Consider the following 25932-nt stretch of genomic DNA (forward strand, 5'->3'; position numbering starts at 1 on the left):
TGGCATACTTGCTAGTATATTTGTATCAAAAGTAACTAAAAAGTGCAAATGAGCGTCATATTTCAACCATCAGCATTCGAGTATAAATGGTCTGAGTCGCATTCCAATTGAAAATGCATCACAGGAATTTAAATGAACCATATCTATCTCGGTTGAACCGACGGATGACTGTGTATCTGCAGTTCCGATCCCACCACTACCGGCGGACTGATTGGTGGATTCCCTACGTCCCGCCGGTGACAGACTCGTCCTACGAGCTGGCCTCCCCGTCCCCCTTCTTCAGCAGCATGTCCATGTACGCGCAGTCGATGAGGTCGTCGGGCGCTACCCCCAGCTGCTCCATGAGCCGCTCAGCCACCGCCTGGCCGTCCTCGGCGGTCTGCACGTCAGTCAGACACACCTCCAGCTCGACAAAGTCGCCCAGCCCGGTGACCCGGTCCACGTGCACGCGCGTCTGGCCCACCAGGTAGAGGTAGCGCCGCTTCTCGACGTCTCCGCGCACACCGAGCGCAGCGGCCAGCACCTCTCTGAGCGGACCCACCTCCTCGCCCAGGTTGGCCAGCTTGTAGTCGGAGAGTTTCGGCCCGGTCGTGTCGGGCCGGTCATAGAATATGAGCCGGTTGGGCGCGCCCGTCTGCTCGCGCAGTTTGAGCCGGCCGTGCGCCGCCGGGAAGAAGGTGTCGCGCATGTCCAGCTGCTGGCCGTCGGAGCCGCTCAGCTGGGCCGCCAGCTGACGCGTCCGCTCCAGGTCACGCACGCGCGCCTTGATCTCCACGTTACGCATGGCGTCACCCTGTGGGCAGCGGGACACGCCGCGTGACGGGCCGGCCGAGAGCGGGCGCCGGGTGGGACACCGGCAGCACGCCAGTTGGTGGGCAGTATAACGCCAGCAGCAATGTCAATCCATTACAAACTACGAGCCGTCGGATGGCAGCCTGGCTCGCAATCGAGCAAGTTCAAATGTACATCCTTTAGACACCATACTTTAACCCTCGCCGGCACAGGCCATTTTGAGTCCTTCGACGGCACAAGGGGGTTGGTACGCCCCCTCGCGTTTGGCCCCTGATGGAGCTAGAGCTTCGCGAAAAAAAAACGAGCGTGCTGCCCATCACGAGAGGAAGCCAATGATACCCGATTTTAAGGTCCTAGGTCATCGGTTGGCCTTCCAGGTCAGGTCAATGACCCAAAAACCGGGAATATCGGGACCTGTTAGAAAGTTGCAAAGTGTGGCTGCTAAAGGGTTTTCCGGGGTGCTGATCAAGAATATCGTGTAAGTTTTGATCACAGATGATGTCGTTAGGCGTTTAGACCAGGTCGGGTCAGGTCAGGTCAGGTCAACCGGTAGGGGTCGTGACGGGTATTCGTAGTACGTACCTGTCATCCGCCTCTGACAGCTTCGTAGCATGTTACGAAGGCACCAAAACTACTTCGTAAATGTTCAGATGGGTGCTAAATTCGAATTCAGTTCCAAAAACTAGCCTAGAAACATGTAAAACTCGAAAAAGTGAACCGAGGTCACCAAAGGTCAATGACCTGACCTGACCTTCAGGTGACCTTGACACCCACCCTAATGCATGGGAGCAACATCAAATCACATGTCTGAACGTTTGAAACCACGAAAAGCTTGCAAACGCGCGGCTAATGCGAGCCGACATACGCCGAATCGCGATTCCGGCCAAACATGATCTCGGAAAAAAGGTCACAGGTCAAAGGTCATTTGGGTCAGGGTCATGAAATTTTCAGGGTAGGTGTAAAATTGATCAATGCAAGGAAACTGAAAGTTTCGTCGCGATCAGCCGCTTTTTACGCGAGTTATTCGCGAAAAACCTTAGGGGGGGGGGGGGGGGGGTTGCACCACCCTGCGGCCTGCGCCGGCGAGGGTTAAGATAACGTGATAAGAGGGACGATGAAAACTCTTCTCAGACTTAGCGCATGAGTGCAGCAGGCTTACTTTCATCAGTAACGACATAGTGTCTGCGTCTGCAGTGTTTTAGCTATTCCGCTCTGGGGAATATCGATACCCACTAGAAATCCTGAAAAAATCAGAATTTTCGGAACAGCCGTTTTCTCGAGCATCAAGTTGTACTGATCTCAGGCAGCTTTTGCCAAATTGTCAGGGAACTCAGATTTGTTTTTCAACAGAAAAACAATTCTAAAGAATAGTGTTTTAACTATTGACAACAAACCTTCGGTTATAGCGGGAAATAAACATTCTAAATCCATCGTGTGGCGTCCACTGGCTCATTCATCTCACGACTCGGTAAAACTCCACGTGACAGAAACATGAAAGTATCATTTCGCTAGTACGAGAAGTGGTCTGGCTCCCGCCGTCACATCCGCTTAACTTGTCTATCAGGCAATTATTGTGACACAAACGTAACAAATAACGATTTATTTGCAGTCATCATGGTTATCATGTATCACGATCAGATTCTAGAGAAAGCGCAACATGAAACAATAACTGATTTTCTGGATGTTAATAGGTACTTTGCGACAGCAAAACGAAAACGTCACTTGTTCCAGGCATGACAGCATGGCATGACACAAGTCCTACCGCATGACCCCAGACTATGTTGTCATCACTGTGCTTTGATTCTTGTACACATCATTTTTATGTATCTTTGTGTTCTTCCCGTGTTTCCATTTCTTTTTCTCTTTCGCCGCAGGCTTATCCCCAGCCCCACCGTTCGGCGGCCCAGGTAAGTCCTGTTTCGGTGGTTTGCCGCCAGGGTCGCTGTCCACCTCCACCAGTTCGAAGTTGGGCTCTCCGGCACGCTTCATGTCGCGCTCCACGGCGTAGGACAAGGTCAGGGTTTTTTCCTGCAGCTTCAGCTGCTGCGCCATGAAGGCCGCCGCCGACTCGCGGTCGGGGAACTGCACGAACGCGTAGCCGTTGTTGCCGCGGGCGTTGTTTCCCGGCACGGTGACTTCAGAGCAGCCGGCGAACAGCTCGCGCAGCTCCGGCACTGTCACCGTGCGCTGGATGCCGCGCACGTGCAGACGCGTCATGTCGCGCAGCACGGTACGCGGTCCGGCGCCGGGCGCGGGCCGCTCGGCACGCACCACCTCGGCGGAGGCCAGCCGGCCGGCCAGCACCTCCGCCTGCAGCCGCGTCGCCACGGCGGCCGCCTCGGCCGCCGACTCGAACTGACACTCGACGGCGCGCGGCAGCTCGATCGAGGTGGCGGTCGGGAACAGCCCGGTTGCCTGACGCACGTCCCGCAGCTGGCCCTCCGGGAAGCCGACAAACAGCCGACAGCGCGCGCGGTCCTTTACCTCCGCCGGGGTGGAGCGCGCTGCATCACACTTCTGCGCTAGTTTTCTTCGTTTTCCACTTGGTGGTGCATCCTCTGCACTGTTGGCCAGCACTGGCTCAGCAGACATCACCTCTTGGGAGTTTCAGATGTCTCTAGACAGCAATGATAATAGGCTGCACCCCCCACTTGTGATGCCAATTGATTTCTATCCAGTTGGTCATTTCATCCTGTCAGATAACAGCAGCATGACATACACTTGTTAAAATTGTTGCACATCAATGTAGATATTTGTGTTGAGAATGCCAATGGGCACAGCTGGGTTGTAGGAAAGCTGTTTGCTACATTTTTCTAAGATGGCATTTAAATTGAGAAAATAAAATTTACACCAGTCCCAAAGAGATGTAGAATGTAGATGCCTATGCATTGAAGCTTACTTAAGCTTCAAGATGATAATTTGCGATATACAATCTCTATCATTTATTGAAAATCACATTTAATTCATTTCATTTCATTACTCCTTACTTTACTTCCTTACATCATCACTCATTACTTTCATTACATTCAGTTAAAACATTGGCCATATCTTGCTTTTGCATACCACCTTGATGTAGGTGATAAAATAATATAATAAGTTGGGTAGGTATTCATACCACTAAAAAGTAAGTCAAATATTTTCAGCTCCATTCTCTTGAGTTAACTCATCAGATTTTGATTCCTTATAAAGTAATGTGCAGCTTTAAGCAGACCTATAGAAGGCAAAACTGAAAGGATTTCAGAGTTTAAAGGGACCCTCCCACCTTCAAAAAAGTTTATGAATTGGCATGAAAGTGATGTCGCTCGGTTCAGAAAGAGCAAAAACGAATATCTCCCAAATTTCACCAAAAAATATTCACCAGTTTTCAAGATATTAGACTTTTACTTTTGTTTACTTTTTGGGATCTACTCTGTTCCTAGCGATTTTATTTGGAAGCAATAGTTTTGCAGCTGAAAGTGCGGCACTTGTTGCGCGCAAAGCAGCATGTACCACCGCGTGCTACAAAACGTTTTAGTCAAACATTTAAAGGGACCCTCCCACCTTCAAAAAAGTTAATGAATTGGCATGAAAGTGATGTCGCTCGGTTCAGAAAGAGCGAAAACGAATATCTACCAAATTTCATCGAAAAATATTCACCGGTTTTCAAGATATTAGACTTTTACTTTTGTTTACTTTTTGGTATCTCCGCTGTTCCTAGCGACTTTATTTGAAAGTGCGGCATTTGTTGCGCGCAAAGCAGCATATACCACCGCGTGCTACCAAACGTTTTAGTAAAAGATTTAAAAATCGTTAGATCTCCGCTGACGTCACAAATTCTAAGGGGGCATACCAATGCATTAGCCCCTTAGAATCTGAAAACTGCAAGTTTGAAATTCCATAACTCCGAATTAAAGCATTTTTCAATGTTGTGAGTGCCCAAACCGGTATTTTCAGGCCATGGCCACCAATTTGGCTATCTCAACTCAAAACTAATGTTAAGGTGGGATGGTCACTTTAAAAATCGTTAGATATTTGCGCTGACGTCACACATTCAGAGGGGTATTCCTATGCATTAGCCCTTCTGAATCAAAATGCTGCAATTTTGAAATTCAATATTTCCGATTTAAGGCATTTCTCGATGTTGTGAGTGTCGAAACCGGTAATTGTGAGCCAGGGACCCCATTTTGGCTATCTCAACTCAAATCTAATGTTAAGGTGGGAGGGTCCCTTTAAATAATGTGGGGGACACTTGCCCAAATACCCTGCTGCTGGATTTGCCAATGATCATGATAAAAGCAAGAAACAGAGAAAAACTCATAACTTGTGAAGCATACCACAGCACAAGCTCAAGCTCTGGTCTTTCAGACTTGTCTTTGAAATTCACTGATCTTGAACCATTGGTGGTCCTTTTCTTGATCAAAAATTGAAATGTTATCAGATAAAGGCAATTACTCTAATAATGAAGACAATATAAATTGAAATGCCTAGGCAGCATGGTTCTTGAAAACATGGAAAAATTCAGAACATTGACATCATTGTCATACCAATTGCTACTCAGTGCCTACTCATAGTCACTACTCATCGTATCGACACTAGACAGAGGTCCCGTCAGGCGTCAACTGTCAAATTGCAGGAGTATAACCAAGGCCATATATAGGAGTATAACACGCAAGATGCCGCGTCTTCGCTTTCTTGTATTATTAGCTAAGGGCAATCTTCTCACCTAATATTTTCTTCAACTTCGATCCACCCCTCCACACCAACACGTGAGTGACACTCCCACACACACACACACACACCCGTCCCACCATGTGTTCAACACATTGCGTCTGAAATGAAACTACCCCACCAGAATTGCAACAACTAAAGTGCTTTAGTTCCTTGATCTTGATCTATGTGCTTTTGTATGTGTCTTTTATGGTCTTGATACCATCATTTTAAATAATTTTATTTCTCTTTTGGTCAAAAAAATTACAATTTACAACAGCGAATCAAGAGATGTTTTTAATAAAAAATAGCAAGCGTTAGATGGCAGCCCACAACAAATTTATGGGTCTGTTCGTCTTTTGTTTTTGTTTTTATTTGTTTTTGCAATTTTCGTTTCGCCTTGAATTTGCCGTACATTTACACAAAAAATACGTTTTTGGAAGTTACAAACTTTGCATGCGACGTCGTAAAATTTCAATTCATAGACACATTTCTGGAGCTTTAATCTTAAAAATGATACATAACGAACGAATCCTTTGTATAGCCTCGGGCTGCATTTGTTTGGATTCCCGGCATTCGCGTTGAGATTGTGATGTGGAGGGGGTGTGTCGTGTGTCGTCTGAGTTGGCTTGCGACTTGTAAGAATTCGTTTTTCTCTCGCTAACGTCACCGGGATAAAATGATCACTGATATGTGTGAGCGCTGAATGACTCGAATTTGTGGCGTGACATTTCCCGAATCTCAACATCGGCGTCGACCACCAAGCGAAGACTAGTTGGTTCAGGTTCAAGCTGGTTCCCGAACAAAATTGAAATGTCTTCGTACTTGGAAATGACTGCTGTACAAGCTAAAATAGTAACTAGATGGCTGAGTGCTACAGTACAATGAGAAGCCTTTAGTTTGTTAATGCTATGATGCTTAATGCCATGAAGAGCTAGCTGGCTGCTGGTGTTCAATATTTTGGGAACCTACACAGCTACATGTCACATCCAATTCAAGTTGAAGTTGAATTGAGCCACTAAGAGCATTTAAAAGCATTGAAGTCATAGGTCCTGTGCAGGCTCTGATCAACTCATGTTGATGACTATTTCCAGCAAGATGACAAAGAAGCAATACAACTTGGTCCAGAATGATGAGTATGATTGTCGCATCCCTCTTCACACAGACGAGGCCTTCCAGCATGGTATCACATTCCAAGCGAAGTATATTGGTACTCTTGATGTCCCTCGCCCATCTAGCAGAGTTGAAATTGTTGCAGCGATGAGGCGAATAAGATACGAGTACAAAGCCAAGGGATTGAAAAAGAAGAAAGTCTCCATTATGGTCAGCACTGAGGGAGTCAAGGTGTCCCTGAGGAAGAAGCGGAAGAAGAAAAATGAATTTGTTGATGAGAGCAAGCTTCTAGTCATGCAACATCCAGTTTACAGGATATTTTATGTTTCTCATGATTCACAAGATCTGAAGATTTTCAGTTACATTGCCAGAGAGTCTCATTCCAATGTTTTCAAGTGTAGTGTTTTCAAAGCAGCCAAGAAGAGCCAGGCCATGAAGGTTGTGAGAACTGTGGGCCAGGCGTTTGAAGTGTGCCATAAGCTAGAGTGTGGAGAAGAGGAGGACTCAGAGCACAGCACCAGCGGCAGTGTGGATCTGAGTGCCCAGCTGCGGAGGATCACAGACGCGTCGTCTGACCCGCTCAGCATGGACCTGCCTCCGTACGACTCGTCTGACATCATCAACACCGCCCTGCAGAGGCCGAACAAGCTGGAGCCGCTGTCCCTGCCGCCGGGAGGAAGCAACATGCTCCTGCCAGACGAGCTCTTCGCCTCGCCTCTGGCAGAGCCGCTGGGCACGGAGGGTCTCCTGCCGCTGGCTGGCACCCCTCTCTCTGCTCACCATGAGCAGCAGCTATTGAGGGAGCAAGTCCTCCAGTACCAGCAGCAGGCCAAGGCGGCGCTAGCGCAGGTGAGTCCGCAGCTCTCAGCCCGCGCCGCTGCTTGGCGTTGTCAGTCGGGATCCCAATGTTTCCTATTTCCCATGTTTTTTGTTTCTGATTTAGCGAAACCCATTCCCTTCCTATCATCATTACGTCTTACAGTGCTCCCGTCCGGCTGGTCAGGGCCGAGGCCGGGGTCAGCTACCCGATGACATCACTGGCAGAGTGACGTTACTAGTCGTCCGCTCCTCCTCCGGTGTGTCGGAGCGGCGCGGCCGCCGTGTCATCCCGGCCCCGAGCCGTGTCACGACACGAGACCGGCGCGCCGGCGGCGGTCGTGGCTCGTGATGTCCGGCCGTGACTCGGCCGCCTTTCTCCGGCGATGGAACAGAAGGGTCGCCTGTCCCTTCTGCGAGCAGACTGAGCTGGCAGGATGGGGGAGGTTTGGTCATAACTGTAGCAATGGCCGAGGGTGTTGATATGCTGAACGCGATCGAGCTGGTTTGCTGAAGTCTGCATCGACGATTTGGATTTGGTCCACCAGCAATCAATTGCTAACTATATCTGGTATCCATGCAACGATCCGAGTTGTGAAAGTGAGACAGCTCTCAGTGGGCACGGAAGCATTCTGTCTCCGGTCCATGCTGTCTCAGCATTGCAGACTGGTCGTTTATTGCCGTTTGTGGAGCTTGTCCAGCACTCAGTGGCGGGTGACCAGACATTTGGCAGGGCAGTGCTTTGGATATTGGGCTCCGGCCTCCGAATTTGATTACTGCCCTGGGACGGGCATTCCGCACGCAACTGTAAATGCGTGCGTGATTGTGGCATGGTATTGTGGTATGGTCGTTGTGGTATCCCGTGATTTCCAGGCTAGTTGTCCTTCATATTGACCCTATCGCAGTCACACAGCGTGGCATGTCGTGTGTTTATGGACCGTTTCATTGTCTCTGCCGCTGGCCGAGCGTGTTCTCTACTGTGCTGTCCTCCACATTGGTGTCAGCGGTTTGCATCGGTCGACTGGACGGTCCGTTTGGCCGAGCGGACAGCGGTCGTATCCGGCCCGACCCGCTCGGAATGTGCGCTCCGCATCCGGCCAGGCCAGCTGGATCCGATCATGGCCGCCCCGGACTCGGATGGAAAACAGCAGCCTCTGGTCTGCCTGGGATATGTGGGGCGTTTGGGTGGGATATCGTGCTTTCTTCACATTAGTTACATTTAATCAGCAGTGCCGAATATTTTGATATTGGCCCAAAGATCTTACGGCCGCGGGTCGTGATGGTCGAGTTAGCTTTGATCGGTGTGATTACTAAAGAAAGTTGTAAGTGCACCGACCATTGAGCCTCGCCCGTTTTACCCGGAGATCATGTGTTGATGGCCGAGCAGATTCCTCGAAGTGACCCGCTCTGTTTAGGAGTGGATGTGGCTAGTTGGACTGCTCCCGAGGCGCTCGACTGTTGGCCCAGAGCCCACTACTTGCGACAATTTTGAAATCACAGCTGATGTCCGTCCCAATGTCCGGTGAGAACTGGGAGCAGACTTGTTCCCACGGTGCCTCATTTCAGATGGGAAATCGTCACTTTCGTTAACCCGATTCTTTTTTAGGCACATTTTCTAAAAGTAAAAGCGAATTGAACTTTGATTCTAAAAATTGTTAAATAATTTTTTGCGCTTTTGAAAGGCTGTCACACGATTGTCACTTATTTCATAGCCACTTGGGCAATATCCATCAGTGTTCTGAAAATGGCTCGTCATCTATTTTGCATTAGCAGGCTCTCAGCGCCGCCATTCGCGGAGCAGTGTTTGCGCGTCTCGGTGCATTGCCCCTCGATCGTCCTCGGCCGCGGGGATTCACGTTCGGCTCTGTGATCCTCTTCTGGTTCACTGGAGCGGAAAATGCGGTGCCACTGTAGTGAGTGAGATACGCAGCCTCTCTGCGACCCATTCATAAAAACAATAGCAGTGTATTATTTGGGCTGCGCGGAAACTGGTAGTACATCGCCATAGGGTGCGGCGCTCTTACTCAGTCTTAGATGTTCTTCGTAGAGCTCGTTTTTCTTTTCTAAAGTAGTTGAGTGTAATTAGTACAGTATGTGGCTGGTAGCTGAATGTGTTTGGTTATGGTCCGTGAAATGTGGGCGATCGTGTGCCTCCTATTTTGTTTCCGGCCTTTGAATGGAACTGTGGTTTGTCGGCTCCATTCACGGAGCGGCCCGCCGAGTGGTCATTAGCTGTGCCCTGTTGGCACTTGTGGCCGACACCGGGCCGCTGTGTGTGCTCTCCGCTCCGCCTTTATCTGCGACCGCCGGCCGCCCATTGTTCCGGCTATGGCTGAGGGTTTCCGGCCGGTCGGCGCCGTGTCAGCGCCGCCGGTGTTGGCGCTCCCCGGCCGGCCAGAGAGGCTGACGGGGCGGCTGGTATCGACAGCGGCCGTCCCCGGGGCGCGCGGCCCGACCCGGCGGGATGAGTGCCGGCCCCACAGGGAGCGCCGCTCAGAGATCGGCGGCCGCTCAGAGATCGGTGGAGTTCCCCCGACGGCCGCAGAGATCGGTGCATCTCCCTCAGGCCTCGGTGGCTGCAGAGATCGGTGGAGCTTCTCAGCGGCGCTCAGCTATCGGTGCAGCTCCCCCGACGGCCGCAGAGATCGGTGGAGCTCCCTCAGTGGGCGCTCATATATCGTGGCAGCTCCCCGGCGGCGGCCGCGGCTGGTGCCTCGGGCGATATCCGGACCGGGGCCCCGAGGGCGCTCCGGCGCGTGATGACCCGGAAAGGAGGATCGGAAGGAGACACGGCCGCCGGCCGGCAGTGGAGAGTAGAGTAGCTGGGCCGCGGGGTAGGAGATGATGGCTCGTCACCCGCGGTCAGAGAGAGGTGGGGAGGTGGAGGATGAGTTAATGCCAGTAAACTTGTATATGAATTAATAGGCTCAAAAAGGTGTGATCGGTGAATATCTCAAATGGTGGGTGCGTGTTGGCTGTCGATTTCATGTTTGCATCTCAATGCAGCTAACTACATATGTGTTCCGGCGTCTCACTTTTCTCATTCAGTCAAACCGGGCAACCCCTTCAATGTGACCCGGGCACGTGTCCGAGCTGGGTAATGGAGCGTCGTTTTGAGCGGGTGGCCTGTAACGGGCCGCCTCTCAGGTTGTCCGTGACCGGGCTGGGAGCCGGCTGGCAGACCTGATGTAGTGCCTTTTTGCGGCGCGGCAGCTCCGGGGGCTGTCGGAGAGACCTCGGAGAGGTGCTGGGTGAGGGGCTGACGAGCCGCCCGTGTTACCGCGGTCGGAGCGGGCGCTGCTGACGGGGCCGGCCGGCCGCGGCACGCCTCTGGTCGAGCGGGCCGGATGTTTGGCCGTCAGCAGGGCGCTCTGAAGACGGCTGCCAGGCCTATCTCATCGCACTTAACGCGTGGCTGGAAATGAAGTTTGATAAGAACCACATGGTTCAAAGGAACCTTGATGGGATTCGTCCTACATATTCATTCAATGAACTTGCGTTTTAAGTGGCTTTATCACCCATCATGGCACTGTTTGAAAGATGTGAAGCGTAAAAATCTATGCATTCCTGCCAAAAGTAACAGTGACTCAAGGGGAAGGCTACTAAACAACGGACTGGTGCGGCTGCAATGTTTTGTTTTGTTTTTAATCATTGTTGAATTAGGTATTCGGCTGTTCGTCCTTAAAATCACATATTTTGGCAATATGCTGTCAATTCTCATCTACTTATAAATGGTGTGCTTCCACCATGCATGACACGGATAGATAAATGTGTACATTTACTTCAACATAACTTTGATGTCTCTTTAACTTGGAAATATGGGATACATTTTTGAAGAAAAAGCTCCACTTTTTGCCGGATCCGGGAATGAATTGGCTGTCCAGTGGCGGATCCAGGGGGGGGGGGGCAAAATGGGCATTTGCCCCCCCCCAAAAAAAACGGCATAGGTAATTTTAACATTACGCCTATGGACGAGGCATGGAAAGAATCGATAAATTGTTATGGTTTGCCCCCCCCCCCCCCAAAAAAAAACTCTGAGCTGGATCCGCCTCTGTGGCTGTCTGTTTCTGAACCAAAGTAAACATGTAACATGCTGAAGCTACCTTAACCCGCGCCGGGCCGGGGGGGTGGGGGTGTTTGAACACCCCCCCCTGCGGTTTTTCGCAGATATCTCAAAAACGGCGGCGCCGCCGTTTTTGGCACACCTGTTCGTGAATCTTTTCCGCACATGTTGTGGAAATTTCAGACCCAGGTCACCTTAGGTCAGGTCACCAGGTCACGCCAAGTGACCTCACCTCAGAAAAAATAAGAATGCTCGTCATAGCTACACCGATTGGGCGATTGCCTTGAAACTTTCAGCGATTGATAAGAGCAACATTATCAATAAAATGTATGTCTCGGAATTTTGATATCGGTGACCTAAGGTCAGGTCAATTTTGCGACCTCTCCATTAAAGTCAATGGGAGAAAATTGAAAAGCGTCTGTTTTGCACGAACGCTATTCTAGACACTCTCAAACATCGAGATGTAGGTAAAATGGACACACTGAACCGGAAAATGGCAACTGTGACCCCTCGTTATGTCCCCGAGGTCATCTCAGGTCACGAACAGAATTTAACAGTTTTTCGCTAATAACTTCTTATAGAGGCGTGCTAGAGCGCTGAAAACGCCTTAAACGCGTTCGGCTTGACGTTGCGGATCGACTGATATGCAACATGACCTTTTTCGGTCAGGTCATGACCTTGACCTGAGGTCAAATTTTCAAGTTGACCTTTCAAGGTCAAATTATAGTTCATTCGACGCGTCTCGACGAGAGGAACACGATGGTGGCAAAAGTAATGTCGTGGCTCTTTTGAGTCAAAAGTTATTGCCGAAAAACGTCTTTCGTAAAAACGGCTATTTTTTGGAGTTTTTGCCCTCTGGAGGCTAAACCGTTGACCTGAGGTCAAATCTGAGAACATTACTCAGAAAGGTCTGTAAAAGGGCTATCGAATGCACTTTTCCGCGGCGCTGTAGCTCTATCGGTTCCCGAGATAGCCGTTGGCAGTTTCCAAAATGTTGAAGTAGTGGACATTTGACCTTTGGTGACCTCTGGTGACCTGACCTTTGAGACCGAAGTGTTTTCGTCCTTATTTTGGACGTTCTTTCGATTGCCGCTTACCGCGTGTCGCTACGTGGCCCAAGAGCCGAGTTAGAAGGGGGGGGGGGGGGTGTTCAGACACCCCCCCCCCCCGGCCCGGCGCGGAATCTCAGAGCACCGGCCCGGCGCGGGTTAAGCTGTGTCAATGTGTCATGCTCTGTCAGTGATAATTATCTAGGTACATTAGAAAAATATTCACATGCTAAGTCGTCGTCAATTGAACTTTCTAAACAGGCAGCTGGTAGGTTTTGCATGACTTCCATCACAAACTCAGCGTTCATTTTTCAACTGCAGCATTCAATCTAGTTCAGCGTCTTCTCGCTTCTTGTTATTAGATAAGAGTAAACTTCTGACATCAATTTCAGTTACATTGTCCATCACCCATTTCCCTAAAAGCCTGGAAATTACCCGGGCGGCTGCCGGTCACCGCTGAAAGCGGAGTGCGCCGCTCCATGGACACATCAGCATGCATTACGTCATTATGGTGTCTGATGGGCCGCGGATGTGCCCGGCATTAGGCGCGGTTATCTCGGCGGTCCGCTCACCGCTGACCCTGCCGGACCGCAGCGGCCGGCGCGATGGGTGTCGCGGGACGCGGTCGGAAATGGACCTCCGCGCCGGGAGAGCGCCCCATGACACTAACTGGACCGTGGTCTGTGGGTGGCACTGAGATGACCCGGCGCTACGATGAAATGATGACCTGCTGGTATTGAAAGCCCACCACGCGGATATTTGGTGATTCGACCCAATCGGCTTTCGGTGATGATTTCTTGATTAACACTTCGGACCGACAATGCGTGGGAGATTGCTATCGGATCTGTGGGCGTAATGATATCGTGATGTCTCTGACATTACCACGCAAATGACTTTCCTCCTAGCACTGTATTGGAATATGGCAGCACGCGTGCTGCCGTCTCGGCTAACGATCCGCTCGGGTCCCTGTCTGGGACGGTCGCTCCTTGGGTCGCTCGCCGGTGAATGTCTCCAGAGCGGATTGAGTTAGTCGGAGTGTATGGGGCGGATGGGGAACCCCCGTCCTCAGTCGTTTTCTCGGACGGAGGATTAACTCCACCGCATATTGTCCACTGAGTCGGACCGCGGGGCCGGGGGCTGATGCCGGAGTCCGAGCTGAGATACGGTGGGCTGCATTCAGGGCGCAGCATGCTACTGTCGCAGAATTTTGATGCGTTACCGTTTTCTGAGGCAGCTTTGAGCGCCAGTGGCCGACTGTCACATATTTCATCGGGGCGAGATTTTCTATCCAGCATTTCAGAAATGTCTTAGGTGAGCGCAATTGTAGTTAGGTAGATGAAATACCCAACTTCAAAGAGAATCGCATTCCGAATACTGCATGATATTTTCTCCGAAACTTATGTTCCTTTGAAGCTGATTTATGGGAAACTTTTAGTTACATTTAGCCCGTTCTGCAGTCTGCAAAGTGCATAGTTATCACTAGTGGCGTATCTCCTGCATCCTCATCTCCTTGCTTGGTTGGCTGGGCTGGGATCGTCAATAACAGAGCTGCTTTGCTGCGCACGGTTGTTTGTGCTGTTCCACTTGGACGATAAAAGCTGACAAAGTTGGCCAGAGTTGCTGCGAATTACGATGAATGCACTGTGGCCTATGAGGGTAAACTAATGGAAATTGTGGTTTGCATCATTCGATTTACATCCAACAATAATGAGGTACGATTTCTCGTTTTTCACTAAGCAGCGCTGCCTGTTAGGTATATGACTCACCAGGGCGTCACGTCCCAGACACATCCGTCAGTCAGCAGAGTGGCTCATTTCGCCGGATGTGGTCTCGGTAAGGTGCTTTGAAAAAGCAAGGTGGTTTGGAACAGAGCGCTCAGTTAGGAATGCCTGCTCACTTACACAGTGCCTTTTTGTTCATCCGGTCTTTCTTTAATTTTATTCTCAGTTATAAAATGGATTGATTTTAATATCCGGCCCATTGAGATTAAGCTTCTTATCTTTTGTACTTGTTCCTGTCAGAATGGTTCATTGTTGTGTTTATAACTAAAATATCGACTTAACCTTATTTGCCTCGCGCCTAAGCAACACACTGTAATCACTAAAACTTGTTGTTTGTATCACCGCTGGCGTTCCCACCGTTTGAGGGCGTTTAGCGCTGCCTCTCCGGACAAACACGGCCTCCATTGTAACCACCGGCTGTGCGCGGTGGCGTGCTCCGTTAGCCCGCCGCACGCACACGGGCGCCGCGCGCCGCCAGGGTCGGCGCTCAACCCCACCGCGCGCGTGACGGCCGTGACGGCCGCGTGACGCTGCCGGTGTGGTCGGAGTGGCCCGGAGTGCCGGCGCTCCTCCCGTGCCGCGGCTGATGTCACCGCCGCGGAATCCCGACCTGTCCGGCCCGCGCGGCGGCGGGGTCACGGCGCCGCGCGCGGCGGCCGTTGATTCACTAACACACGCCTCCGGGCCAGGTGACGTCCAGGTGTGACTCACCTCCGGGACAGCGTGGCGCGGCGGGAGGGTCCGCGGCGGCCGGCGGCAGCCCGCGCGGGCCCGACACGCGTCCACGCGGATTTCCTGGTGCATCACGCTTACGCTGATTGCAGCGTCGCTATTTTCCTTGAGCGTGTTTTAGCTGATTGTGGTAACTCTAATCGCTGCTGGGCCGTTGTGCACTGAACGCTGGGCCGTTTGGCCGTAGGCCTATTACCGGCCGCACGCCGGGCCGTCACGGCCGTCCGCGTCACGCCGAGCGCTGTGCCGTTGGCGCGGGGTGTTTGGATGCGGCGCGGCCGGCGCGGCGCGGTCTCGGTTGGTCAGTGGGGCGGTGGCGGAGGAGCCACGGCCGGTACGGGACTCGGCTGGCCGGGTTCCGCGGCCGCCGGTGCCGCTACTCCCGTGGAACGGAGCGGCACCGCATGGCTGGGCCGCTAATTTTGGCAAGGCCGCGCGAAAAGTGTTTCCGGTTGCCAGCCCAACCTTCGCCCAGTTAGATCTCTGTAACTAGCAGCAGTAACAGTCAAGTACCCGCTCACTGACTGTGCTGCGTTATGCAATGTGCATCCGCACCGGTGACGCGGGGTCCTTCTCGACCTGCCGCTCTTGTGAGAGCCAGCAGAGCGTGTCGCCGCCCCACCCCCGACTAGTCACGGTGGCGGTGACGATTACACGGCGCTGGGACGGCGGGCGGCAGTCCCACCACCAGCGCGCCGCCATTGTGCCGGATATGGCCGGTCCTGGGCCGGGCGATGTGCCGCCAGACGCCGGGTGTCGCCGCCGACCGGCCGGCCGGTATGTCCGGCAGCGCCGAGCCGCGCCGCCGGCCACCGCTGCTTCGGCCGCTCCCGGCTGCCGTATAACTCTCCCAGGCTTTGTGTGCTGGGGCAGGGCGGCGGCCGAACCCTGCCGCTATGGCGGCGGCACCGGCCGGGTGGCTGGCCTTGGCGGCGTCTGGCCGTCCTCTGTGGGCCGGAGGCGGCGCCGGCGCCGGCTGCTGCTGTGCCGCCGGTACCGGTGCAGCAGGTAGCCAGCTGAGTGGCCGGGCGGCGGCTGGCGGTCAGACTCTGCCGGCGGGCAGGGGTCTCGCCAGCACCGGCCGCCCGTCACGAACCCAGGAACTCGCAAACAGGTGATAATTAGTTCCCTGAACGGCGCAGATGTCATCTGGCGGGTGGGAGGCCGTGAATGGGGATTACACGCTGGTGTCTAAGGCGAGACTAATAGCCATTGACAGACGTCGGAGCCTGTTTACGGGCGGTGTCAGGGCTTCTTCGATCACCTGCTGGAGCGCGTTAGGTAACTGGTGAGAGATTCTATCGGCCAACAGCAGTGAGCAGATGTCTTTCCTGCGTTTAAGCTAGCCTGAGTAGTGAGTCTTCGGTACGCTCGCTGCGTTTGATCGCCGCCCGCCGGTGGGCGAGCTTGCAGTGGCCGTCCGTCCGTCCGCCCGTCCGCCTGTGACCAGTTCCATCGAGTTACAGGCCTCACTGGCAGCGGCCAATCACTGCACTTCAGAAACGCTGTCCCTGGCCGCCGCCCGCGCCACCGCTCGAGCTATTTTTAGTCGCTGTTTCAGGCAAGAAACTATGCCCAGGCAAGGGTTGTGCTTATGAGAGTATTATTGCAAAAGGTACGACAGTGACGGTGTTATATATCGACTGCGGGACGTGTTGTGTTGGCCAGGTGGGCCGGGGAATATCAATAGGGTCCGGTGATTTCGTCGTTGGTAGGCGTCGCGTGTGCTGGGCCGGTGAGCCGAGCCGGTAAGCCGCCGGGTGTTTTTGCCGAGGGCCGCTCGCCTCGTCTGGGCCGGTGAAATTGGATACTGACCCGCGGCTGGTCGACGCGACGGGAAATTGACCAAACAGCTTCCTCCATGTGGCCGTTCCATTGAGTTGCAGACTTTCCGTGCAGAGGTTGACAATATTGTTTTCATCCATGTTTTTAGGCTTTCCACTATGGCTATCGAGCATTAACCCGGCAGGCGGTGGGCCTACCAGCCACCTTCCGCGCGGTGGGGGAGGCATTTTTTTGCCCCCCCCCCCGTATCTCCGAAACTACTGGACGGATCCGGAAAATTCAAACGGCGTTCGATAGCCCTGTCAAATTTGTCGAAGGAAACCAAATTTCATTGACCTCGGGGTCACCGATGACGTCACAGGTCAGGTCAAAGATAAAATGTTTCACCGTTCACGGGGCTTCTAGGGAAAGCGCTATAACACCGAGTAAAACGCATTTTGTCGAAAATCAGCGATAAGGCGTCAGTTGTCTAGTACATATGTTGCTATTAGAGGTCACTGGTCATACCAGGTCAGGTCACAGGTCAGGTCACCAAAGGTCACCAAGGGTCACCACATGAGCCCAACTTTACTAAGGTTATGCGATGCATGTTTTATGGCCAGTTTTTCATTTCCAACTCAATGGTGTTGGTTATAAGACCATCAGGTACGGTTTAGGTCACTTTCTGGTGTAGGTCAGGTCAAGATCAGGTCAAAAAAGGTCAAATTTCAAAGTTGATATTTTTGCATAAAATGGGTATCGATTCGATGCAGCTTGTCACGGGGAGTCTAATGGTGGTCTTTGTTTTGCGCTACGAGGTCTAGAATTGCTAAAAATTGAGTTTGAAAATTTGACGTCATCAATTTTGAACAGTTTTTTCGCTATAACTTGGCCAAAAAAAGAGGTATCGATCTCAAATTTGGTATGTAGATAGAATGCGGTAGGGACTATCACATATATTCCGGTTTTTTCGAAATTCAAAAAGCTTTTTGGATTTTTTGGCTATTATATTCAAAAAATCTATTTTTTGATTTTTGGGGGTCAAAATCCAAAAAATTCGAAAAACCGAAATAGCAGTTTTGTAGCCCTTTTGATTCCACACCTTTTATGTCTGAAACATTTTTCTGTATCTCTAAAGCTGTAGGCCTGACAGCTCTTCCCTCGAAACCTTTTTTTGGGTCGAAAATGGCAAAAATGACGTCACTCTGACGTCATTAGCGGCCAACCTATCATAGCCTTTGGAAAAATTTTTGGTCACCATGTGCGCTAGCTGCTCCCGGGAGGGTACTGAAAGTTTGGTGACGATCGGCACAGCGGTTCTCGAGATATATTGAAAAAACTAAAGGGGGGGGGGGGCAAAAAAATGCCCCCCCCCCCGCCTGGAAGGTTAATCGCCGACGCATCCATTTTGCAACACAATTTCGCTTGCCTCGCCTTTGAAATGAACTCAGTATTAGTTCCCGCTTCCCGGTACAATATGAATTCGATCATCTCAGCTGACTGCTGATTGGCCTTAAATTCATAAATTTATTCAGTCCTGCTCTACATCCTCGCTATCCAACTTGACTATCTTTAGCGAACTAACTTACGCCGTCTTCAAGGCCGTATAAGAGTTGTCTTCCGTTCACCGTCGACCTTCTATCAATTCACGCCGTGCCAAAATCTCTGTCCCTGGCGAGCCGTGCTCGTCACCCATTGGCGGCGAATGCGGCGCCCGCCTGCGTCATATTGATCGCCGACGTGCGTCTCGAACCCGGCGGAAACTATCGCCGGCCGCCGCTCGTGCCGCTCGGGGCGCTACGGCCGCCGCGCGGGGAGCCGGCCCGGGGCGATCGACGCGCCGCTGTCGATGTTTTGCCGACGAGGGTACGCTTTACTGCTGGTGTGCACGCTTTGTCTACGGTCGTGAAGGCGGTTGTTATTGTTTGGTATTCATAACTGTGGCCCCAGACGAACACTGTTTTCTGGGCGCCGGCCCCATTATCAGGCGTCGGTACATGCAAATCGACCTCTCTCAGCGGTTGTATGGGAATCTGCGCAGTTGCTGATAAAAGGGTGCGGTGTTTTGGTATGTCAGACGCGGCGTTGGCAGTTGGTTTTATAATATTCCCGGGATGAGTGGATAACAGCAGTGTCCAGACTACAAACACTCAAGCTCCTACCCTACCCTTCCCTCGTTTGCAATCACGAGAGGCAGCGCGGTCACTCAACTGGACTGACTGACCGTCTGTCATTAGCTGACAAGTGTGTCGCGCTGCCGGCCGTCCGTCCAGTGACCCGTCGCCGCCCTCAGTGGGATGGGCGGACCGCAGCCGGCCGACGGAAATCACCTCTGAAATGAACCGCGACGGCCGCCGCCCTGGATCGTGTCAGAGGCTGCGGTAGAACCACTTTATTGGCCAGAGGCAGCGGCTGAAGATTTAACACCCCGATAATTTGTGGCCTGCGCGGAGGGCGTGGTCTCGGCGCTGGTTTTAGATTCACGGTGTTTCTGTGGCTCGGTTCACAGGCTGTTCGTTGTGCTACGGATAGTGGCTGCCTTTGTCGAGTCGTGTCGCTCACAGGACCCGACTTTTGAGCCGTTTGTCACGACGGGTCCGCCCCAGTCGCGCTCGATCACGGAGTGACCACGCCGTGAAATTCTGACATCTAGCGTAAACGGTGACTTCCGGTTGTTATGTTTTCTTCTTCTCTAGCCCTATTAGTGGCAGGCTCCTGGCTACCCCTATTAGTGGCAGGGGGGGGGGGCTGTTTACGACCCCCCCTTGATATCTCGAGATCTAACGGGCCGATTTTCAAAATTCAAACGGCATTCGATTTCGCTCAACGTGATCTACATTTCTAAAAAATAAAAATTTAAAAATGTCAATAGGGGGGGGGGGTAGAGGGGGTAAAAACGGGCAAATTGTAGATACATTTTAGACTGTTTATCGCGGCCAGGTTTCTGAACCAATCTTAACGCAACTTTTGCCGATCGATAGAAAATGAACCAGGAATTCACATGGATCCTAAAAATATGCATTTTCAAAAATCATAGGCGGATACAGATCATTGAGATTGGGGGTACACAAGAAGTATAGTAAATAAGGTTTTTGTTGGTACTGTTTCTAAAAAGGGTGGTAATGGTCTTGTTATGTTACAATTTTCTTATGAGAGAACGACTACAATTGTATTGGTCATGCATAGGCGGTGTCAGGGCACCTATGTTGGGAGGTAAAACATAACCCCCCTTTTTGGACGCCTGGATCCGCCTATTATAGCAACAACGTGTCAAAAGAGGATGCACAATAACTTTGTATATGTTATCACATGATACCTTTCATTCACTGTTCGTAAAACTGGTGCATACAGTTATAATACATCAGCATCGTGATCTTCGCCCAAATAACTCGCTTCACGAATAGGACCCCCCAATATCCAGTGCTCTGGAGCCGCCCCTGGTAAAGTTATGAACTTGAAATTTCCAGGGAATGTGCCCAATTTAGTTTTAGGAAAAGTCAGAAAATTTCAGCATCGTAGCTTCAGCGATTTTGGAGATATTCCCGAAAAACCTGAGGGGTGGATGAAAACAACCCCCTGCCACTAATAGGGCTAGATAGCCCCTGAATGCGAAACATAGATTCCGGTCACCACAAATTCCCAGCAGTATTAGCACACTTCATAATGTAATAAGTAGTTGTATTATGATTTATAAATGATTTATTAAACCATGGTATTACTTCCAAGACGCAGTGGTATGACAAATTACACCACGAATGATCACCAACCGTCTGTCATCGTTCCTCGTAGCGGTGGATTAAGCCGCCAAATCCAGTTTTGATTCAGTGCCCCGTGCCATGTGAGCAGCTATAACGTAGGGCGGGGCGGAGTGGGGTGTCTGTAAGCCGCTGAGTGGCACTCGGCCGCCCAGTCTCCCAAATCCCGCCGCCGACGGAGTGCCGAGTGACCCGCGCCGTGCTGCCGGTCACAGCGGACCGCGTATGGACGACCCGGCGGCGCCTGGGAGGCCATTACTCGGAAACGGCGCTCGGGGCACATTACCGAGACTGCAGCCTAATGGGGCGGCTAATACGGGACTCCCACGGACCGCTGCCGCCGGCCGGCCACGTGAGAACTGCTCACCGCGTGAGAGCGCCGCTCACCCCCGGACCTCGGCGGGGCGGCCAGTCACCCCAGCGGCACCAGAGAGGGCAGGAGTGCCCAGCTCACCTCCGGGCACCGGAGAGGAACAGCCCGGCTCACCACCGTGCCGGGCACTCGCGGGAGAGCCCGACTCACCACCGGCAGAGCCCGACTCACCACCGGCAGAGCCCGACTCACCACCGGCAGAGCCCGACTCACCACCGGCAGAGCCCGGCTCACCACCGGCAGAGCCCGACTCACCACCGGCAGAGCCCGGCTCACCACCGTGCCGGGCGAGATGGCGCGCACGGTCTGTGGAAGACGTGATCATGCATAAATCATGAAGCCTTTGTCCCCGGGATGGCACGTGGTGATTGAGCTCACGCCCTAACGAGACAGCGGTCTGCGGCACGTGGGGCTGGCATTTTAACCATTCACCGTTCCCCATGATGTTTCGCACTGCGTGCCGATCCACCCCTCCCCTGTCCCGGGGGCCGGCGGTGGTGGCAGTGAGGAGCAGGCCTCGCCCCTCGCGCGGGATCAAACGGCTGTGTGCAGAGCTCGCGGTCTTCCCGGGCCGGTACGTGAGAGCACGCCGGCCGCCTCCCGATCCGGGACCGGTCGGGGTGCCGACTGCGGGCCGTCCGAGCCGCCGGCGGCCTGTGAGAGTTACCACCCGTCCGGTGAGCTGCAGGGAGACCAAGGCTCGTCCCGGACGGAACAAAGCACAGCAACCGCCGGAGGAACCCTGCATAGTCGTCGGGCGCGGGCGGCGTCACCCCGGCCTTATCGGCACGGTCGTGACGGCCTCCCGTCGGCGGGCCGTCCGGCGTCCGCGCAAAACCGGTCGCTCGGAATGTTTGTCTGTCGGTGTATGCAGTCGCCGCGCCCGGTGCGGTGTCTTCGGACAGACAGACAGGCGGGCGGTGTTTTTTGTGCAGCCTGTGGGGCCGGCGCCGCGGCCGGCTGCGGGCTGCGTGGGTCGCACGGGGATGGCCGAATCGCGTGGGCTGCGCGTGACATCACAGGTCGCGGCGGGCTCGCGTGTGGCGCCGTGCTCGCTGTGCTCGGTCAGACTCTGGCCGGTGGTCGTATCGATTCCGGCGGGCCGTGGCCACGCAGCGAGACGGTCACCGGCGACCTTGCAGGTCGGGAGCTGGGCGGCCGGCTGCCGGCCGGGGCGAGTGGATAATTTGTGTGAATTAGTTATTTGTGGAGGGAAGTGAGAAGACGATGCACTGTCTCATTTACGTTTGTAGCTCGACGCGTACGTGCGCTGCGTGATGAAACCGCCCGACCCGTGTCCCCTGTTGCCTGAAGCCCGCCCTCATCGGCACCCTCGCCAGCCGCCATCGGTGTCACGGTCCCTTGTGTGACCGTAACAGCGCCGCCGGCGACCACTGGCGTAAGGGAGAGATCATGTCTGGAATACCAAGCGGCTGGGTCTGTCCTGCATTCTTGCAAGTCTTATTCTGAAGTTGTACTGCTGTCCATTGGTCGAGTTTCTCTAATCGTCTGCGTGGTTCCCTCGTTATAGCTGCTGAGAGGTTTCCGTCGATCGTCGGTCAGTCTCCGAAGCGTTCACGCATCCAAATCGGTCACTTACTCTGCCATGTTCTCCGCGGCCGAGCACCCATTCGCCTTACAGAAATCCTCCTTCACCGTTCACCAAGCCGATATTCAACTGCGTAACTGCGCCGTTGACCTATGACCCTGCGTGTTGCGCTGACCCGACATGACCCTGCGTTTTTCGTTCACCTGTTGTGACCATGCGTGCGCCCCCAATAACCCGGCGCACCTTGCGTGCGAAGAAGTGTCATCGGATTCTATTGTATATCGGTTACTGAATTTCACGTAGGATACCCTTGATATTGCACCATTGATCATGCCAGACCTCTGGCCTGTCTGACCGATGATTTTTCTATCGTGTTACCCGTGTCCTGTCTGATCTGACTCATTTGCTACCCATGACCTTTGCCGCGACATTCGACGCTCGCCCGGTATCATACGTGGCCCGCGCACTCGGTGCTCTGTCTGACGGGTTACCGGCCGTCTCTCCGCAGGTGCATCTGCTGCGCGACCAGCTGAAGGCCGAGGCCAAGGCGCGGGTGGAGGCGCAGCAGCGCACCCACCAGCTGCTCGTGCAGAACAAGGAGCTGCTCAGCCACATCTCGGTGCTGGTGCGCCAGCTGCGGCTGGCCGAGCAGCCGCCGGCGCCGGCCAGCAGCGACGGCCGCTCCGACAGCGTCGAGGACGAGCTGCGCGACACGGCCGGCCCGTCGGGCGCCTCGTCGCTCGACTGCGGCCTGGGCAGCAGCAGCGTCAGCGCCGGTGCCGAGCTGCCGCCGCCGCCGGCCGCCTCCGTCAGCCGCCCATCGGCCTCCACCAGTCCGTCGGGCGCGGCGGGACTGTTCAGTCGGCTGACCAGGGGCACGTGGGCGCGCCACACCACCACCTGAGCTCGCCGCCTGGGGCCGGTGCCGCTGTGTGCGCAATCTCCTGGTGCTGGCTGAACTGATCCGCCGGCCCTGTGGAGGACTGGTGCGCCGCTAGCCATATTCGTCCGCCGCCGTCCGTCCCGCGGCCGGCCGGGGCCGGTCGGGGCGCCGCGCTCCCGTTGTTGACGCTGGTGGGAGGCCCGCGGGCAGGGCGCCGCCCGCCCGGTGTATGTGTTGTTTGCGCGCAGCTCCGGCCCCGGGTGCCTGCCTCGCGGCCCGCGCGGGCCGGGCGAGGAGGAGGCGGTCCGGGGCCGGCCGCCGCGCTCACCCTATCACGTGCTACATAATCATTGATGTTGATCTGATTTACCCAGAGATCTGAGATGCGCTCAGTATTTTTAGACACGATGGTTGTTTTTCTGAAGCAAACATCGGTCGACTTTTTGCGTAGTGGGCTGTGTATTCAGCCGGCTCGTGTCATGCATTCTACATACAAACGATACATTCCATCCCAGGTCCGACTGAGAGTGTTCCGGGCAGCTGTTATAACAGACGTACTTAGCGCAGTGTGTGTCAGAGGTGTAAGTTAACCCTAGAACGCCTAGGGGGGGGGGTTGTATCAACCCCCCCCCCCCTGAGGTTTTTTCGAAGTGCACGCTAAACGGCTTGTTGTAGCGGGCTGAAATTTTCAATACCCTCTGGGGCAACCTTTGCGCATCTTTTGCCGAAAAAAAATTGATCGGGTCATGTCAGGTCACGGAGTTATGACGTCATAAGAGGTACAGCCTCCGGCCGACAGTTACCAAACGTGTGCGCCGAATCCCTAGGTTTTCTGCCGGTGATACCCACATTGTTTGATGGATCATGATGAAACTTCCCATGCATGTTGGGGCAAGCATTGGCTATCGTGTGGTGCAAGAAAATTGACCGGGTCAGGTCAGGTCACGGAGTTATGACGTCATAAGAGGAACAGCGTCCGGTACTATTTTTGAAAAGCGCCCGAACCACTATTTTGCTAATTCTTGTCACCTCAATGGGAATATGCAGCAATATTAGCTTCTATAGGGAGCAAATGGACCTCCCAAATCCGAAAATACAATCAGATTTCAAAAATTTAAATTTTGATTTTTCGAATTTCTGCCGCCGACTGTGACCTTGCCGACTTCCGGCGCTCCCAACGCGCCATTTTTAGAGCTAGGGAAACGAAATACATACCAAACGATAGAGAATTGATCAAGGAACACGATAGTGAAGGTTTCAAGTCGATATCTCTCACCGTTTTGCCGCAATCGCCGCGGAAAGTTGAAAAAAGTCTATTTTTCCGAAAATTTGACCTTTGACCGGTCAAAAGTAGGTCAAATGTTGACCTAGGACCAAAAAATATACCACCAATCGCGAGATCTCGTTGAGAGCAATCCGTTGGTTTTTTCCGCTAAGCTCTACGACCTTCCGTTTCGAAACGCCAGGGGGGGGGGGTCGTAACAACCCCCCCCCTGGTCGTTCGTGTTATGAGAAATGGCCTGGTCGTGCGAGGGTTAATATACGTTCTGAGATGTTCACTTCGCGTTTCTCGGTAAGCGAAGGAATGAAATATGTGCCGCATGGAAAAGGAACTATTGGATGGGACGCAGGCACGTTCGCATATGGCGCCTGAAGCTGACTCCAGCCGTTGCCCGATAGCAGATTGCTGGTTTGGTGCTTACCGCTGTCTGTGGCTGTCTTGGTGCGAGCTGGGCGTGGGGCGTGGATGGCGGACTGATTCAGGGAAGTGTTCAATCGATGCCAGTGTCGCCGCCCGCTATCGCAGCAGGGGGACATACAGGAGGTCAAATAAGGGCACACATTGCACATAGCTTGACACATTCCTGGAAAACGGGACCGCGGTAACCGACTGCAGAGGACGACTCAAACTCAAACTCGATCATCAATTCTAAATCTCATTTCCCTGACCATGAATCTGTCCGGACTAACCAGCAATGAAGCTGAATGAAATTCTACCGCATCAGCCCACACTGAATATCAACTACCTGATACAGCTTATGTCTTGGCGGTCTCCCTGGCAAGGCGTCGCCTGCTGTTCTCCGTATTATTCTACACATTAGCCAACAACAAGCTCTGACACCCACGGAGAACGCAGGAGCCGTGTTCCTTGTTTTCGCCATTAGTTCCACAAACCAGTATCTTGTTACCTCATTAGGTTGTCGGGGCCCTCCCAGCGAGACATAACTCGTGGGCGGAGGCGCAGAGGGCACAAGTTCGGTGCCTGACGCCTGCACCGTGAGGGGTCGGCACTGACGAATAATTCCCTTCGCTCTTCCTCCTCCGGCCGCTCTTTCACTCCCCCTCCCTCCCTCCCTCCCCCTCTCTCTCTCTCTCTCTCTCTCTCTCTCTCTCTCTCTCTCTCTCTGTTTTAAACGATTCCAAAGTCACCGTTACCCCTACTTATCAATGGATCATTGCATGGCCTGCCACGGAGAATCGTGCCTGTGTTCGTCTGCTCACGGGTTCACGGAATGTCTTGGCCCGGTGGAAAGTCCAGGTGGCGCTGCTAGCCGTGCGCGGGTGGGCCGGCGGGA

At 53.3% G+C, this 25932-nt stretch overlaps 2 protein-coding genes across 3 annotated transcripts; one reads left to right on the forward strand and one right to left on the reverse strand.

The window, feature by feature from the left end:
• Positions 1-2: 2 nt before the first annotated feature.
• LOC122390761 lies at positions 3-5809 on the reverse strand. Of its 2 annotated transcripts, none has more exons than XM_043384028.1 (2): positions 5495-5598; positions 3-793 (listed from the first exon to the last, which is right to left on the reverse strand). In XM_043384028.1, exon 2 carries the CDS (start codon positions 782-784, stop codon positions 251-253), a length of 534 nt encoding a protein of 177 aa, XP_043239963.1. In that variant the 5' UTR covers positions 785-793; positions 5495-5598; the 3' UTR covers positions 3-250. The 2 variants fall into 2 exon arrangements, with proteins under 2 accessions (XP_043239963.1, XP_043239955.1); XM_043384020.1 differs by lacking the exon at positions 3-793 and adding an exon at positions 2378-3484 and having other exon boundaries at positions 5495-5809.
• Positions 5810-5851: 42 nt separating this feature from the next.
• On the forward strand, positions 5852-23877 carry LOC122390775 (carboxyl-terminal PDZ ligand of neuronal nitric oxide synthase protein-like). The gene is made up of 2 exons (XM_043384040.1): positions 5852-7440; positions 22982-23877. Exons 1-2 carry the CDS (start codon positions 6553-6555, stop codon positions 23375-23377), a joined length of 1284 nt encoding a protein of 427 aa, XP_043239975.1. The 5' UTR covers positions 5852-6552; the 3' UTR covers positions 23378-23877.
• The last annotated feature ends 2055 nt before the right edge of the window (positions 23878-25932 follow it).

Source organism: Amphibalanus amphitrite, unplaced genomic scaffold (genome assembly GCF_019059575.1).
Source record: "Amphibalanus amphitrite isolate SeventyFive unplaced genomic scaffold, NRLGWU_Aamphi_draft 000021F_arrow, whole genome shotgun sequence".
NCBI lineage: Eukaryota > Metazoa > Arthropoda > Thecostraca > Balanomorpha > Balanidae > Amphibalanus > Amphibalanus amphitrite.

What these genes read in the sequence shown, in the direction of transcription:
- LOC122390761 (XM_043384020.1), bottom strand. Translation starts at nt 3,384, where the DNA reads ATGTCTGCTGAGCCAGTGCTGGCCAACAGTGCAGAGGATGCACCACCA.
- LOC122390775 (XM_043384040.1), top strand. Translation starts at nt 6,553, where the DNA reads ATGTTGATGACTATTTCCAGCAAGATGACAAAGAAGCAATACAACTTG. An exon ending in CCAAGGCGGCGCTAGCGCAG is followed by an intron (nt 7,441 to 22,981) that starts GTGAGTCCGCAG and finishes GTCTCTCCGCAG; the next exon opens with GTGCATCTGCTGCGCGACCA.